Source organism: Struthio camelus, chromosome 20 (assembly GCF_040807025.1).
Source record: "Struthio camelus isolate bStrCam1 chromosome 20, bStrCam1.hap1, whole genome shotgun sequence".
In the NCBI taxonomy this organism is placed as follows: domain Eukaryota; kingdom Metazoa; phylum Chordata; class Aves; order Struthioniformes; family Struthionidae; genus Struthio; species Struthio camelus.
In genome coordinates this window covers 6,041,213-6,054,869 of record NC_090961.1, presented here as the reverse complement: position 1 = coordinate 6,054,869, position 13,657 = coordinate 6,041,213, and the positions used below count along the sequence as shown (strand labels likewise).

The 13,657-nt window shown below is 61.2% G+C and overlaps 1 protein-coding gene across 10 annotated transcripts in view; it reads left to right on the top strand.

The window, feature by feature from the left end:
- Positions 1–2,368, top strand: part of PLPP7 (phospholipid phosphatase 7 (inactive)) — a 35,015-nt gene extending 32,647 nt beyond the window's left edge. For all 10 annotated transcript variants that reach the window (XM_068914261.1, XM_068914266.1, XM_068914262.1 and 7 more), the window contains one exon: positions 1,510–2,368. In XM_068914261.1, coding sequence (XP_068770362.1) covers positions 1,510–1,874 — 365 coding nt within the window. In that variant the 3' untranslated portion in view covers positions 1,875–2,368. The remainder of the gene's footprint in view (positions 1–1,509) is intronic.
- Positions 2,369–13,657: the final 11,289 nt, after the last annotated feature.

Sequence of the window (13,657 nt, the reverse complement as noted above, 5' to 3'; positions counted from 1 at the left end):
TTTTGTGTCAGACGCGCTCTGGGCAGACGAACCTGCTGTCCTCGTCCTCCCAAGCCCATCGCTAGTCTGCTCGACCTGTTTCTTGAAGAGCATTCTTGCATCCCTCTGCAACCTCAAAGCTCTCCACCTCATTTCAGGCGTTATCTGTAAACCTTTCCTGCCTGCTTTCCTTCACCTCAGCCTCAGGGTTTGTTGCTGTATTTAACCAGGAGTCCTGCTGCTCTCTGTGCCACCGCCGCTGTTGCCACTAGCAAGGAGCTGGTGTCCAGACCTTTCTGCTGCTCCTCAGTGGTGCTGGGAGCTCAGGACATGGCTTAGCCAGGAGGTCCAGGGAGTTGTGAGCAAAAATGCAGGCTCTGCTGTCCACCTTTCCTGTGCACAAAGCCCTGGTGGTGGCGAAGAAGAATACCCCTCTCTAAGGAGAGAGTTTGGCCAGAAAGAAATGTCACCTCCTTTCCATGTTGGTGCATAGGGGCTGGGTGTACAGCGGTGGCACGTTGTGGGAGGTGGGTGCGGAGAGCTGCCGCAACAGCTCCTTGCTTCCTAGCTCCTGCGAGGTGTCGAGCAGTGCCTCTGCCTCGCAGCCAGCTCCCAGGAGGAGCGCCTGCCTGTGATGTGCCCTCTCGTTTCTCTTCCCCACAGCCACACTCCCATCCATCCTCCTGAAACCTTGTCAGCTCTCAGAGTCGTTATCAGGGCCTGGGAACCAGGTGACTGGCCTCTAGCATTCCCACAGACGGAGCGGGCTGCACTCGCGACAGTATATATTTCCTTGTCATTGCAGTGCCTTCCTGGAGAGCAGCTGAAATCAGCACTCTAACTAATTAGAAGGGCTGGGGAAAAGCAGATGAGGGGATTTAAAAAAAAAAAAAAATCAGTGCTAGGAAATAGAATTGGCAGTACCTGTTGGGGAGGGTGAAGGGGGGAAGGGATGAAGAAAAGGATAGTAAGACAAGTGCTGATGGGGTTCACTCCAGAAGCAGTTAAGGAAGAAAGGCTGTTTGATATTGAAACCTGCAGCGATAGGGATGTTCTTTCTCCTGCCACATGTCTGCGGTTGCTCAGGCTGGGAGGTTTGCTGCCCACAGCCACATTTGCACAGGGAAGGAAGGCTGCATGGGCTGACTTGCAGAGTGCAGCTGGGGAAAAGGCCACAAAAAGCGAGAAGTGACTAGAAACGAGTGAAAATTGGCTCGTGAGTCTTCATCGCTTCAGCAAAAGGAGAGGGAAAGGTAGTGGGACGTCTAGAAGGATGTTGCCCTCCCTCTTCTTCAAAACACCGAGGTGCTGCTAGCAACTCAGACAACTGTTTCTTAGTTGTATGAGGGTTAATTACTATTTGAGTGCTAATCTGAGGATAACAGGGGCTGAGTGCAACCAAACCATGCTCAGCTGGCTAGAATTGAACGCAGGGCTTTAAAGACAGTCAAGACCTGCATATGTTCTGCCCTGAAAACTGCCCTTTACTCTGCTTCTCTCTCTGACCTCCTTCCCTTCTTTGTCTTGTAGCCTTGCTGCTGGACATCATGATTGTGGCTGGTCTGCAGAAGCTGGCCAAGCGGAAGGGCCCGTATGATGTCAGCCCTGGCTTGTTGGACTACCTGACCATGGACACTTACGCCTTTCCAGCGGGGCACGCCAGCCGAGCTGCCATGCTCTCCAAGTTCTTCCTCAACCACCTGGTCTTGGCCATCCCCCTCCGGATCCTGCTGGTCCTTTGGGCCTTCTGCGTGGGCTTTTCCCGTGTCATGATCGGACGACACCACATCACAGATGTCCTGTCTGGCTTTGTTTTTGGCTACTTACAGTTCAGGCTGGTGGAGTTGATATGGATGTCTTCCAATACATGTCAGATGTTGATATCAATCTGGTGAACATGGGGGACTTGATGCCTTTCAAATGGAAATTAGCCGATACTTTAAGAATCTCCCTCCCAGTATTTTTTACATGTTGTCTGTTGGAAAGAATTGTAAATTCCATGAGTAGTGGCGTTTTTTAATGTTGCTTCCCTGCCTGAAAAAAAAAAAAAAAAACTTTACTTGCAATTGGTTGGGTTTTAGCAATCAAGGGCCACAGCTGTGTTTTGGCCATATTCTCAAGCTGTATTTGTACAGCAACCAAATTAAGCTTTACAGATGCAAGAAATGAGCTACGTGTCTGCCTTGTTTGGGTGGCTCACACCTGCACCTTGATAATGTCCTCACAGCGGGCAGCACTTGAAATCTTCCTGAGAACGTGTTTGTTAACCTCTTTGAGGCTAAATGATTTTGGCCACAGTGCTTTTTCTTACTTAAGCCCAGAGTTTGCGTCCTGTGTAGAGTCAGGACACTGCCAGCATTTCACAGATAATAAATAATCATAAAATTCCTGCCCTGTTTGGTTCTTCCCCTGGACTTGGGGAGTTGGACTTGGGGAGTTTCCAGTGGAAGTAAGTGGTGGTAGTCCAAGTGCTTATGCTGTTTTAGTGCAGGCTGGATGATGGTTCTACAGGGACCAGAACTGCACTGACCCCTGAGAGAAGGACAAAGGCCGGTTGAGTATAGCTTTTAGATTCATGTTCAACTTCAAGCATGTGTGCAGTCTTATTGCCCCTTAGGGGATGGATGCGTTCACTTAAATTATTTGCTTTAGAGGGGTGGATGTAGGTACGTGCTTAGGACTTTGTTAGGTGGCATGCTGAGGTTGGCCTTCCATCAGCTGTTCAAAGTCATGCTCTGGGAAGGTGCTTTTTTTTTTTTTTGGGGGGGGGGGGGGTCTGGTAAAAGGACAAATGCAAGTTCCCATTTTCACCGTAGCAGGGGGTCACTGAGTAAACTTTGTGCTGAATCATGGCAGTTTTGCAAAGCAGGTCTAGATAGACAACAAAGAGTCTTTTTCTACGTCTTCATGGCCATGATTTTGTAATTATGCCAAATGATGCTGTAGGTGGTAATTTCTAAGGTAAGTCTGTTCTAGCATTGAGTACTTTCTGGTACACACAGCAAGTTGTTGGTGAGCTAGAGAGGTGTCAGGGAGCCAGGACTGACTCTAGCCCTGCCCCTGCTCGCCTGTCTGTGACCTTGTTACTGAGCAAGTAACAAGGTCAGTGTCTCATCCTGTGTGAAATGAGGAAAGCACTCTTGACCTTGCTAGATTGCAAGGCTAAGTAATCGACGTTTGTAAACTGGCTTGAGATTACTGAGCGTACAGCGTGGCACACGGACCCAGTTGCTTTCATTATTGCCAGGCTGCCCCCTTGAACGCTGGCTGCTGGGGAGCCTGTTGGGGAGCTCTGTTCCTACAGGGGCTGCTGGCGAGGAGAAAGTTAGCAAGTTGCTGACGTTTGTTGTTCTTTGATAAATAATAGGACAAGAAGACAAATAGAAAATCTATCCTTGGCATGCATCTCCAGCTAGAAAGTCAGCACACAGCCCTGTGAGCTGGAGACTTCCTGCGCTCCCTGCTCTGAGACCGGAGCAGGCGAAGCGTGGTAAGGAGCGTGTGCTTTAGAGATGACAGATTCCCGTGGAGCTCCCCGGGGGTGGGTCGCTCGAAGGTCCCTTCGGAAAGGGCTGTGACTGAGTGTGTTCAGGAAAGGGGGGAGGCCCTCGCTCTTGCTGGTTATCTCCGGAGGTTGGCGGATTGGTGTAACAGATGGCAGAGCGCGGGGGGTTATTGGAGCCGGCCTGCTCCCCCGCTGCTGCTTGTTTAAATGGGGAGCAGGGAATAAACTCCCCTCTGCAGTGGGGAGCTGAGATTTGCTACTGCACCTGGCCTCCGCCACGATTTTTCTTTACCAGCCTCCTTCGCCTCTAAAGTCTTATGCAAAAAGTGAGCTATGGTTCGTTCCTTTTCTTTGAGGTATTATTACACTCGGGAGAGTTCACCCCAAGCCGAGAAAGGATGGAGGCACACTGCCGCAGCTGTGGCGGATGTGTATACGCGCATGTGCAGCTGGAGACGGTGGATGCCTGAAGAGGCAGGGAGCAGGGGAAGACTTTGCCCTGATTGCTTTGTGGGAAGCTATCACTTTGTAGGCGTTTAATCCAAAGCTCTGGGTTTTACTGAGCCTTTGCAAATGGGCTGGATTCATCTACAGCTGCGTCCGTAGGTCCAGTTCTCCTCACACTTTTCCTAGTCTGTACCCTGGTATATTGATGATGGCTTTGGAGGAGCTACTCCTGATCCGCGCTGGTGTAAACAGGAGAGGCTCACCGCAGCGTGTGGCCGAACAGCGAGGCAGGAGGGCCGGGAGAGGAAGGGCCCGGCTGTGCCTGGGGACATGCTCATTTTGGTGGAGTTCAGGCCTGTTTCCAACAGCCCAGAGCGCTGGAAGGCGTCCAGCTCAAACTGAAGGGAGCGTGTCCCTTTTGCTCTTGGCACCAGTATCATTTCAGTGGCTTTTAAAAGTCCCACCCTTGGTGAAGCGGACGCCGCATGGTGAGGAGAACGGCGGAGGGTGGGGAGCTGCCCCCAGAGCCTCGTTTCGGCCGGGCCCGGCTCTCCCAGCGAGGCGAGAGGTGCTCTGAGTTTGCCTGCTGTGAGGGCGGCTTTGGTTTGTTCTGCTCTTCCCCTCTTTGCTCTCCCGAACGGAGCAAAGACCCAGGAGCCCTCGTGGCTCCAGCACAGCGCCGTGGCTGCACTGCTCACGTAAAACCTGCCTGCGAGGGCTTGTGCGTCCCTCTCCCGGCTGCCTGTCATGCCCAAGTTAGCGCTAAGAAACGAGCAGCATCGCTGTGGCGGTACCCGGCCTCTGTCCGTATAGCAACAGGCGGGGATGGCGGTACCCGGCCGGCTCCGGGGCAGAGCTCGACGGGTCGCGAGCCATCGCCGTACCCGAACGGGCTGTGACTGCCTCCGGGACACCCCGGGCCCCGTCGCCCCGGCTCGCTTCGACTGCCGTGCGGAGACGCTCTTCCGCCGACAAGGTGCTACCTGCGGGGATTTGCCCTAAGCTGTAAGTGCGAATAATGCTGTCCCTCCCGGCACGGTGGCGCTCGCGCCGGGGGCAGCGGGGAGGCAGCACGGTGAGGGACCGGTGCCCCGGCGCCGCGCTCACGCAGCTTCGCTGCTGGGGCTGGGTACAGCAGCGCGAGGGAAGGGAAAACCTCCGCGGGTTTGGGGTTTGTGGCTGTGCCGAGGCCGTCGGCTTCCTAGCCTGCGAGTCCTGCTTGCAGCCAGGCGCAAGGACGCAGTCGTCACCGTCCTTAAAAGCCGGGCCGCCAGGTGCAGCAGGGCTTTATCACCCCTCGCAGGGTCTCGGAGGGCTGGAGCTGGCCACAGCCCTGGCAGTAGCCGCCGGGAGCGGTGCCCGGCCCCGCGCTGGAGGCAGCGTTGGTCGTGCTCTCGGCCGGCCTCGGGTTTCGCCGTGGGATTTTGTGCGGCTGTACGAAACGCCGGTGGGTCCTGGAGGTACGTGTTACTCTGAAACTGAGGCCTGTTAGCTTTTGGGCCTCGCTCTCTGCCCTCGTGGAGCTTGTGCTGGTGCTCGCACCAAGGGTATAAAAAAAAAAAAAACCCCTCTAGTTCGGTAACACCTTGCGTCTGCGACCAGGTGGGAATAAGCCAAACGGAGGGCAGGGGCGCATCGGACCTTCCACAGGTCGCGGCAGAGAGGGACGAAAGGCCCAGCGGGTCCCGGTGGCTGCCCAGGAGCGTGGCTCTGTCCCCTGACCCTTCAGCCCCCGGCTTGGGCTGTGTCGGGCTCTGGGTGCGAGGCTCGGGGGGGGACGCCGGCCCGCTGGGACCTGCCACCTCGCAGCGAATGCGGCAGGTTCGGCAGGGCTCCCCGGCCCCGGAGGCAGGAGCAAGTCCCGCCTGCGGCTCTGGGCATCTTGCGACTTTCCATCCGTGCAGCGGCTGCAGCGCAAGAAAACGCCGCGGCGGAGGCAAGCGCAGCGCGGGGGCTCGGGGGGCGGCTGCCCTCGCCGCCGAGCGCGGCCGGCAGCGTCCCAGGCGCTGTGGCAGCGGCGACGGGGATTTCGTCCGTATTTCTGCCGTGTACGGTCAAACACCCCCTCCTCCTCTCGCCCTGATGCTGCTTACGCTCGGCAGCAAAAGAGAGGCTTTAATTTGTTAAAAAATATGAAGGATGCCAGGGAAGCAGCAAATCTGGATTATATCTGTGGGCATATGTGGGAATCACGGCAGGGGTGTTTAGCTCCCCCCTCCCCAAGCTAAGCTGGTGTTTTATTTGAACAAGCTGTTTTGTATGTCCGCAGCCTCGGTAATATCTGGGGCTGCGGGGAGACGAAGGTGGGACAAATCCCTTCTCGCACCAGCCCGCGACGTCCAGCCTCGCTTGGGCCGGGCGGATTAGGGAGGCTGTTATACAAGATCTCCCCGTGGTGGCACGGCTGAGGCTCTAGCCCACCCTGCGCTGGGTTTCCTCGGATGAAGGCCCCCCCTTCATTCACCCTGGGACGTTGCCGATGAGAGCGAAGGGACGCACGGGTTTAACCGGCCGCCGCGGCTCTGGGCCGGCCAGCGCACGGCTGCCCGGCGCTGCCGCTCGCTCGGAGCATCCCTTGCGACCGCAAACTCCTGTCTGGGGCCCAAAGGCTCCTCCCCAGTTAGGGAGCTCGTTTGCACGACTTCCAGTTAAGTTTGCGTATTAAAGTGGTAATTAACCATGTCATTCCCCAGGTTAAAAGTTGAATATATTGGGCAAAGCCTAAAGGAATAGGCTGGATCCTCCGCTTTGCACAAGCGTGTTTCTCGTGCTGGCTGCGGAGGGGGCGTCGGGGGGGGTCAGTAGCGCAGCCGGACGAGGAGTCCTTGCAAATGCAGCTGGTGGCTTTTATATGTGTTGGGCCACCCGAAATAGGTGGCTGGCGCTGCCTTGGCAAGCCCTGCTGGCAGCGGAGGGCCGGGCCTGGGCACGGGATGCAGCAGCCGCGGGGCCAGAGCCAAGGACCGAAACGGTGTTTTTCTCCCGCGCCGACGCCAGAGCCCCGGCTGACGCCCCGCAGCCCCCGCGGGAGGTAAGCGTGACCCTGTCTAACCTTCCGCCTTCGTGCAGCGTTTCCAAATCCGGCTAGATGGTCTCCGGCGGGGAAACTGAGGCACTTTCCCTGCCAGCGGTAGGGGCTGGTGGCAGGCGCCCGGGCTCCCACCGCTGCCGCTGCTGGCGCGCACAGCTCCCTGGGCAGGGCAGACACCCCCAGATTAAAACGGTTCCTCCAGCTGCCGGGGGGTGCGGGGGGCACGGCCGGACGCCTGGTTTCAGGGTGTCCTGGGGGCTCTGCCCTCTGCGGCAAGGGGGGCGACGGGGCTGCTTCCCTCCCGCCTGCTTGGGCCCCGGAGGCAGCGAAGCTCTCCCCCTCCCCTTCCCCGGGACGCAAGAGCCAAAGCGGATTAAGGGTCCCCCGGCTGATCACGTTTATTTCGTTATTTGAGTGAAATCCCTTGTAAATGCCACCTTCCCCCCCGCCTCCCCCTTGCCTTTATAAAAATAGAAGGCAGGGAAGAATTACAGATTTAGGAAAAGTTAATCGCGGGCGTCGCATGCAAGCTGTTAAGCTCTGGCAGCCCGAGCGGGGGGAGAGGCTGAGCCAGCGGGACCCCCGGCTGGCGGGGCGTCCCCCGGGGAAACCCTGCTCGCCGGGCAGGGCAGGCCTCTCCCGGCACGGCTGGCCTGCGACGAGCTGCTCGTTGCGCAGCCCCAACAAAGTGGCTGGAGCGGCTGGTGGTCCCCCCCGCTCCGCCGCGGTGGGGGATCTGCTGTCGCCCCTCGGCCCCGGGAGCCTCTGCAGGACGCGGCGGTGGCCTGAGGTGCCCGAGCTCGAGGCCGCTGGAAGTGGCGGCGCCCTTCCCGTCACAGTGCGGTGGCTCGGAGCCTCTCCGCCGGACGGGAGCGGACTTGACTGCAGGCATCGCATTGAGCTCTTCCCCCAGTTGAAGTGTTTCCAACAAATTTCAAGCAGAAACACCCGGCTTCCGGGCGCCCGAAGCTCCCCTGTCCCTGCAGAGTCCCCCCCGGCCCCGATTCGCCCTCGGGACCCGCGCACGGGTTGTGGGTGGGTGCTGGCCACAAGGACCCCTCTTCTTTGCATCTTGCAGGTCAGCCTGGCTCGCGGGGCGCCGTCCGCCGTCCTCGCTGGCCCCGGGCTGCCCGCGACCGGCGGCGGCGGAAAGTCAGGCCGGCAGACGGTGACTCAGACAAGAGCACCGGGAGGAGGAGGCGAGCGCTGAAGCGCTGGATGTCAGCGACGCGCTTGCCTGGAGACGAAGGCGCTCGGGGCGCTGGGTGCCGGTTGCCTGCGGCCGAGCGGCTTTGCAGTAGTTAAACGCGCTCGATGCGGCGGTTGTTCAGGCCTCAGCCCCGACGTCTGGCCGCAGAGGTCGGCCGCGGGGATGCGCGCGGCTGCTGCCCTCTCGCCCTTGCGATCTGCCCCCGAAGCTGCCTGCGGTGTTTGCCCTCTCCTCGGGTGCGAGGGGCTTCTGTTTGCTTTCAGGCCAAACCTACAGATGTGCATTAACGGCGTGTTAGTGCGTAGCCTTTGCGCTCAGCTCAAGCTCGGGGTTATGTAAAGTGGAGATTAATAGGACTCAGCGAAATAGAGGAGCACGTGGAGGGATGTGGTGAGGATGTCTTGGGAGGGGATCTGGGCAGATTCAGAGGGGGCAGAAAGGGGCAAAGTCTGAGTGAAAACGGCTTTTTTTTTTTTTTTAATGGCATACATCATTCCTGCACCAGCCAGCAGGTGAATAAAGACTGGGAGATAAAGTAACAAACGGCTATCCAAAGGGAAGGCAAATTTTTCCTAGGTTGCAAATGTACCCCTCCCCAACGTGCCTTGTTCCCCCGCCACCCTCTCCCAAAAAGCGAGGCGATCCTCGGGTTAAGAAAGGCTGGGGATTGTCCTAGGCTCCTGCGCGCGCCGCTCCTCGGTGAGCAGTGCGAGAGCCGAGGGCTGGTTTCCGGGGGCCCCGGCCGCAAGCCAGAGCAGCGGGACCCCCCCCGTCTTGCGCGGCAAGCTTCCCTCTCGCCGAGCCCTCGGCCCAGAAGGGCGGTCAGGTCTCCGGGAAGGGGTGGCAGAGACACCAAAACCGGCGCTTCCTTTGGCAGCTCCTCCGAGCAGGTGACGGTGGGAGAGAGGAGGCCGGAGAGGGAAAGCAACGGGTTGGGGGCACCTTGGCGCGGGAGAGCAGGGCCGGCGCGGCAGCCCCGCGGGAAGGCGCCGTCCCCCCGGGAGGAAGGCTCAGCTGGGCTCCGACGGCCGATCGAATCCAGCCGGGAAGGGCTTGCATGCGTTGCGAGATTCCTGGTGGGCTTCCTCCTCTCCAAGCCTCCTGCAATAACAGCAGCCGTTGCTCGGCTTCCTTTCTAGATAACCTTCTTCCTGCTGCCCACATCCTTATCTGCTGCAGACGGACTGGCAAGATGAACCGGAAAGCTGATACCTTATCTCCACCTCTCAAGGAGCTCGTTTAAGTGCTGGAATGTGTCGCGATGGTAAATGATCACTAAAATCCAAGCGAGCTGCATGGGCCCCACGGGGAGGGGACACCTAGTCAGACGGGAGGCTCGCGGGGCTACCGCCTTTCAGGGCTTGTCCTTCTTTTGCCTGTCAAAAGACGCCTGTCCTAAAAGGTTTAAACCCCTTTTAAAACACAACCTGTCGACTGGGTTTCTCACCGATCCGTGGCTTAACGCTGCAGGCTGCTGCCAGCCGCGCCAGGGTTCCCGGCGCCTCGGTTCACTCGTCGCAGAGAAGTACCGCGACGTGGTCCGGCCTCGCCGGGGTGCAGCAGGGGTTAACAGCCTACGTGTGATATCGCCACGAAACGTATTCCTCGCTCACCCTTTAATCTGGACTTGGATGGGGGGAGCAGTGAGATGCTAACACACCCATAAAGGTAAATGGGATTTGAGAGCTATCAGTCTAATTAAAATGAACGGGGCTCTGCCGCTCAGACAGCCTGCTGCACCGAGGTGAGACCTCTCCGGGGACGCAGGAGTCGAGCGCAGCTTCAGCTCGTCACTTATTTCCGCCGCCGTGAGCGGCAGGTACAGCAACAGCGATTGCAGACACCGGGGTCTGAGCGCTGTGACGGCAGAGGGGCCAGGGAAACCCGCCCAGCCGGGGCCGTGTCCTGACAGCTGCGGCAGAGCCACGAGACAGATCTATTTTGGTCCTGTCCTGGGTGGAAAAATAGGTGGCGGTGCCACCTGGGTGCCAGCCTGGATGCCCGGGAATCCTCCCTGTCGGCAGCACCGGCGGAGCTGGGGCAGGGGTAAAGGGGAGCGGGGCGGGAGGGAAACCCCCAGGCCGCTGGGTTGCGTGGCCCTAAAGAGCTCCAGACGTGACCACCCGGACCCCGGTCACCATGTGGACCCGGGAGGGCCGAGGGCTCGGCCACGCGTGGCCGCTGGACGCGGCCTCTGCCTGGGGTGGCTCTTATTCCTTCAGCGGCTGTTGGTACCCTGGCAGTGCGCGCCGCGCCGGCGGGCGGCTGGAGCTGAAAGTTAATCTGTGCCCCGTCGCCGACTGCTTTTCCACAGCCGTGCATAGGGAAGCGCCATCCCGGAGCAGCCCTGGGCCTGCCAAGCGCGCCAGGGGAAACGCAGGTGACCCGGCGGCCGTCGGGGTGGCACCACGTGCTTTTCGGGAGGGCTGAGCCTGTCCCCTGCCGGCTAGACCTAACAGCCTGCGGGGTTTTTATTATCCCTTGCAAAAAACTCTTGCAATTAAACAGCGCGGTGTGCTTTTCTGCAAGACCCTCCAAACCCTCTGTGCGTCTCGCGAGGACCTTGGCCCCGTCGGCCCGGGGAGCAGCAGGACACGCAGCCCCGACGCCACTCGCTTGGGCTGCGGAGAGGCTGCTGCAGGGAAGCAGCGCTGACAGCGAAGCCCGAGAGGCTCCTTCGTCTCCCTGCGATGCAATTTGGTTACGCTCGGGGTGCAGGGGGCTGCTCCGTCCTGACTGAGCTCACGGGGCCGAGCCAGGAGCTAGCGGGTCCCGGCGGCTGGAAACCCCTCTCTGGAGGTGGCGGGAGCCGCCAGGCCGGCGTGCCCTGCGCTGGTAGCCGCAGCCGCAGGGCAGCGCCGCGCCGCAGGGCTGCCGGGCTCGCTGCCAGCGCGGCGAGGAGCGGCGAAGGCGATGCGTTAAACCAGCACCGCGCGTCCCCCGCCGCCTCCGGCCGCAGCCCCCCGCCAGCTTCGCAGTTGTCCCCGTCAATGTGAAAAGCAAGAGCTGGCGGCAGTGGCGGGGGGGGGGGTTGGAAATCCATCCGAGCTGCTCGGCGTCCGCATCTTGTGATCCTGAAACCCAAGACCCCCCCCGACTCAGCAGGTTATTAATAACGCCCTGGCCGTCCTCCCGCCGCAGCGCCTGCCAGCCCGCGCGGGGCCTAGGACGCCGGCCCGCCGGGAGCGGGGCTGCGCTGGGCTGGCAGAGGGGTGTCCCTGCACCCGTCTTGCCATCCCCGGGGGCAGCACCCGCAGCCCTGCCGGGGAAGAACGGCTCCATCCTTATCCCGCCCCGGCCTCCTGCCTCTCCCCCGTCCTTGGCCGTTCTCCTTTGCTCCCCCGCTGAGGCCGACGCAGCCTCGTCCCTGCCCCGATGGAGCAGGGGACAGGGCCTGGGGGTGAGCTGGGGCAGGACACTGCGGTTGGGACAGGGCACAGGGGCTGGGGCTGGGGACAGGGGCTGGGGAAGGGGACAAGGGCTGGGGCAGGGGATAGGGGCTGGGGCAGGGAACAGGGGCTGGGGCTGGGGACAGGCTGAGGACAAAGGCTAGGGAAGGGGACGGGCTGAGGACAGGGGCTGGGGCAGGGGACAAGAGCTGGGGCAGCGGACAGGGGCTGGGGAAGGGCATAGGGGCTGGGGAAGGGGATTGGGCAGGGGACAGGGGCTGAGGAAGGGGACAAGGGCTGGGGCAGCGGACAGGGGCTGAGGACAGGGGCTGGGGCAGGGGACAAGAGCTGGGGCAGCGGACAGGGGCTGAGGACAGGGGCTGAGGCAGGGGACAAGAGCTGGGGCAGCGGACAGGGGCTGAGGACAGGGGCTGCGGAAGGGGACAAGAGCTGGGGAAGGGGACAGGGGCTGGGGAAGGGGATTGGAGCTGGGGAAGGGCATAGGGGCTGGGGAAGGGGATTGGGCAGGGGACAGGGGCTGGGGAAGGGGACAAGAGCTGGGGAAGGGGACAGAGGCTGGGGACAGGGGACAGGGGCTGGGACAGGGGACAAGAGCTGGGGCAGGGGACAGGGGCAGGGGACAGGGGCTAGGGAAGGGGACAAGAGCTGGGGCAGGGGACAGGGGCTGGGGATAGGGGCTGGGACAGGGGACAAGAGCTGGGGCAGGGCATAGGGGCTGGGGAAGGGGATTGGGGCAGGGGACAGGAGCCGGGACAGGGAGCCGAGAGAGAGACAGCATCAAGTTCCCCCCTTTCCGCCCCCTCCCTCCTGGTCGCCCTCCAGCCCTGCCCGCCCGGGCCCGGGGCCCGCGGGGCCGCGCACCGGCCGGCTGCGGCGCGGCGCCAGCCCGGGGCTCCTGCTCCCTCTAGCGGGGACGCGGCCGCCGCCGCCGCCGAGCCCCGCGGCTGCCTGCTCGCAGCCCTCCGGGCCCGCTCCGCCCGCGCCCGTGGGAGCCGTGCCCCGGGCCCCCCGCTGCCGCACGCCCCGTGGGAGCCGTGCCCCGGGCCCCCCGCTGCCGCACGCCCCGTGGGAGCCGTGCCCCGGGCCCCCCGCTGCAGCACGCCCCGTGGGAGCCGTGCCCCGGGCCCCCCGCTGCCGCCCGCGCCCGTGGGAGCCGTGCCCCGGGCCCCCCGCTGCAGCACGCCCCGTGGGAGCCATGCCCCGGGCCCCCCGCTGCCGCACGCCCCGTGGGAGCCGTGCCCCGTGCCCCCCGCTGCAGCACACCCCGTGGGAGCCGTGCCCCATGCCCCACACCACCACATGCCCCATGGGAGCTGTGCCCCGTGCCCCCCACCGCAGCATGCCCGCTGGGAGCTGTGCCCCGGGCCCCATGCCCCATGCCCTGCACGCCCCGCTGGGAGCCGTGCCCCATGCCCCATGCCCCATGCCTTGCACACCCCGCTGGGAGCCGTGCCCCATGCCCCATGCCCCATGCCCCGTGCCCCATGCCCCATGCCCCTCTGGGAATCATGCCCCATGCCCCTCTGGGAGCCATGCCCCAAGCCCCATGCCCCATGCCCTGCACGCCCCACTGGGAGCCGTACCCATGCCACTGCACACCCCAAGCCATCTCATGCTCTACCCCGCGCAAACCCCGTGGCGAGTTATGCCCCATGCCAAGCTAAACCTCTGTGCCGAGTTATGCCCCACGCTGTGTTGTGGCCCACTGTTAAGTCATGCCCCATGTCAAGTTAAAGCCCTGAGCCGATTTATGCCCCATGCCACGTTATGCCCCATGGTAAGTTAATGTCCCGTTCTGCGTTATGCCCCAGGCAAAGGGTCTTTGGTGGCTGGGTCTTCCAGGCTGAGACCGTGTCTTCCTGAGCATAGATATTTAGCTCCCGCTAAAATATTTAGGAATTGTGTTAATAATTAAAGGAGAGAGTGAACTCAAAAGGGACTTTCTGTGATCTCATGAGATGGAAGGGACAAATCTAGTCATGAGACAAACTACTCACTAAAGCATTGCATTATGAGGGAACGTTAGAGCTGCGGAGATGTTCAAGTAATGACCTTTGCTTCGGGGGCCCTCAAAG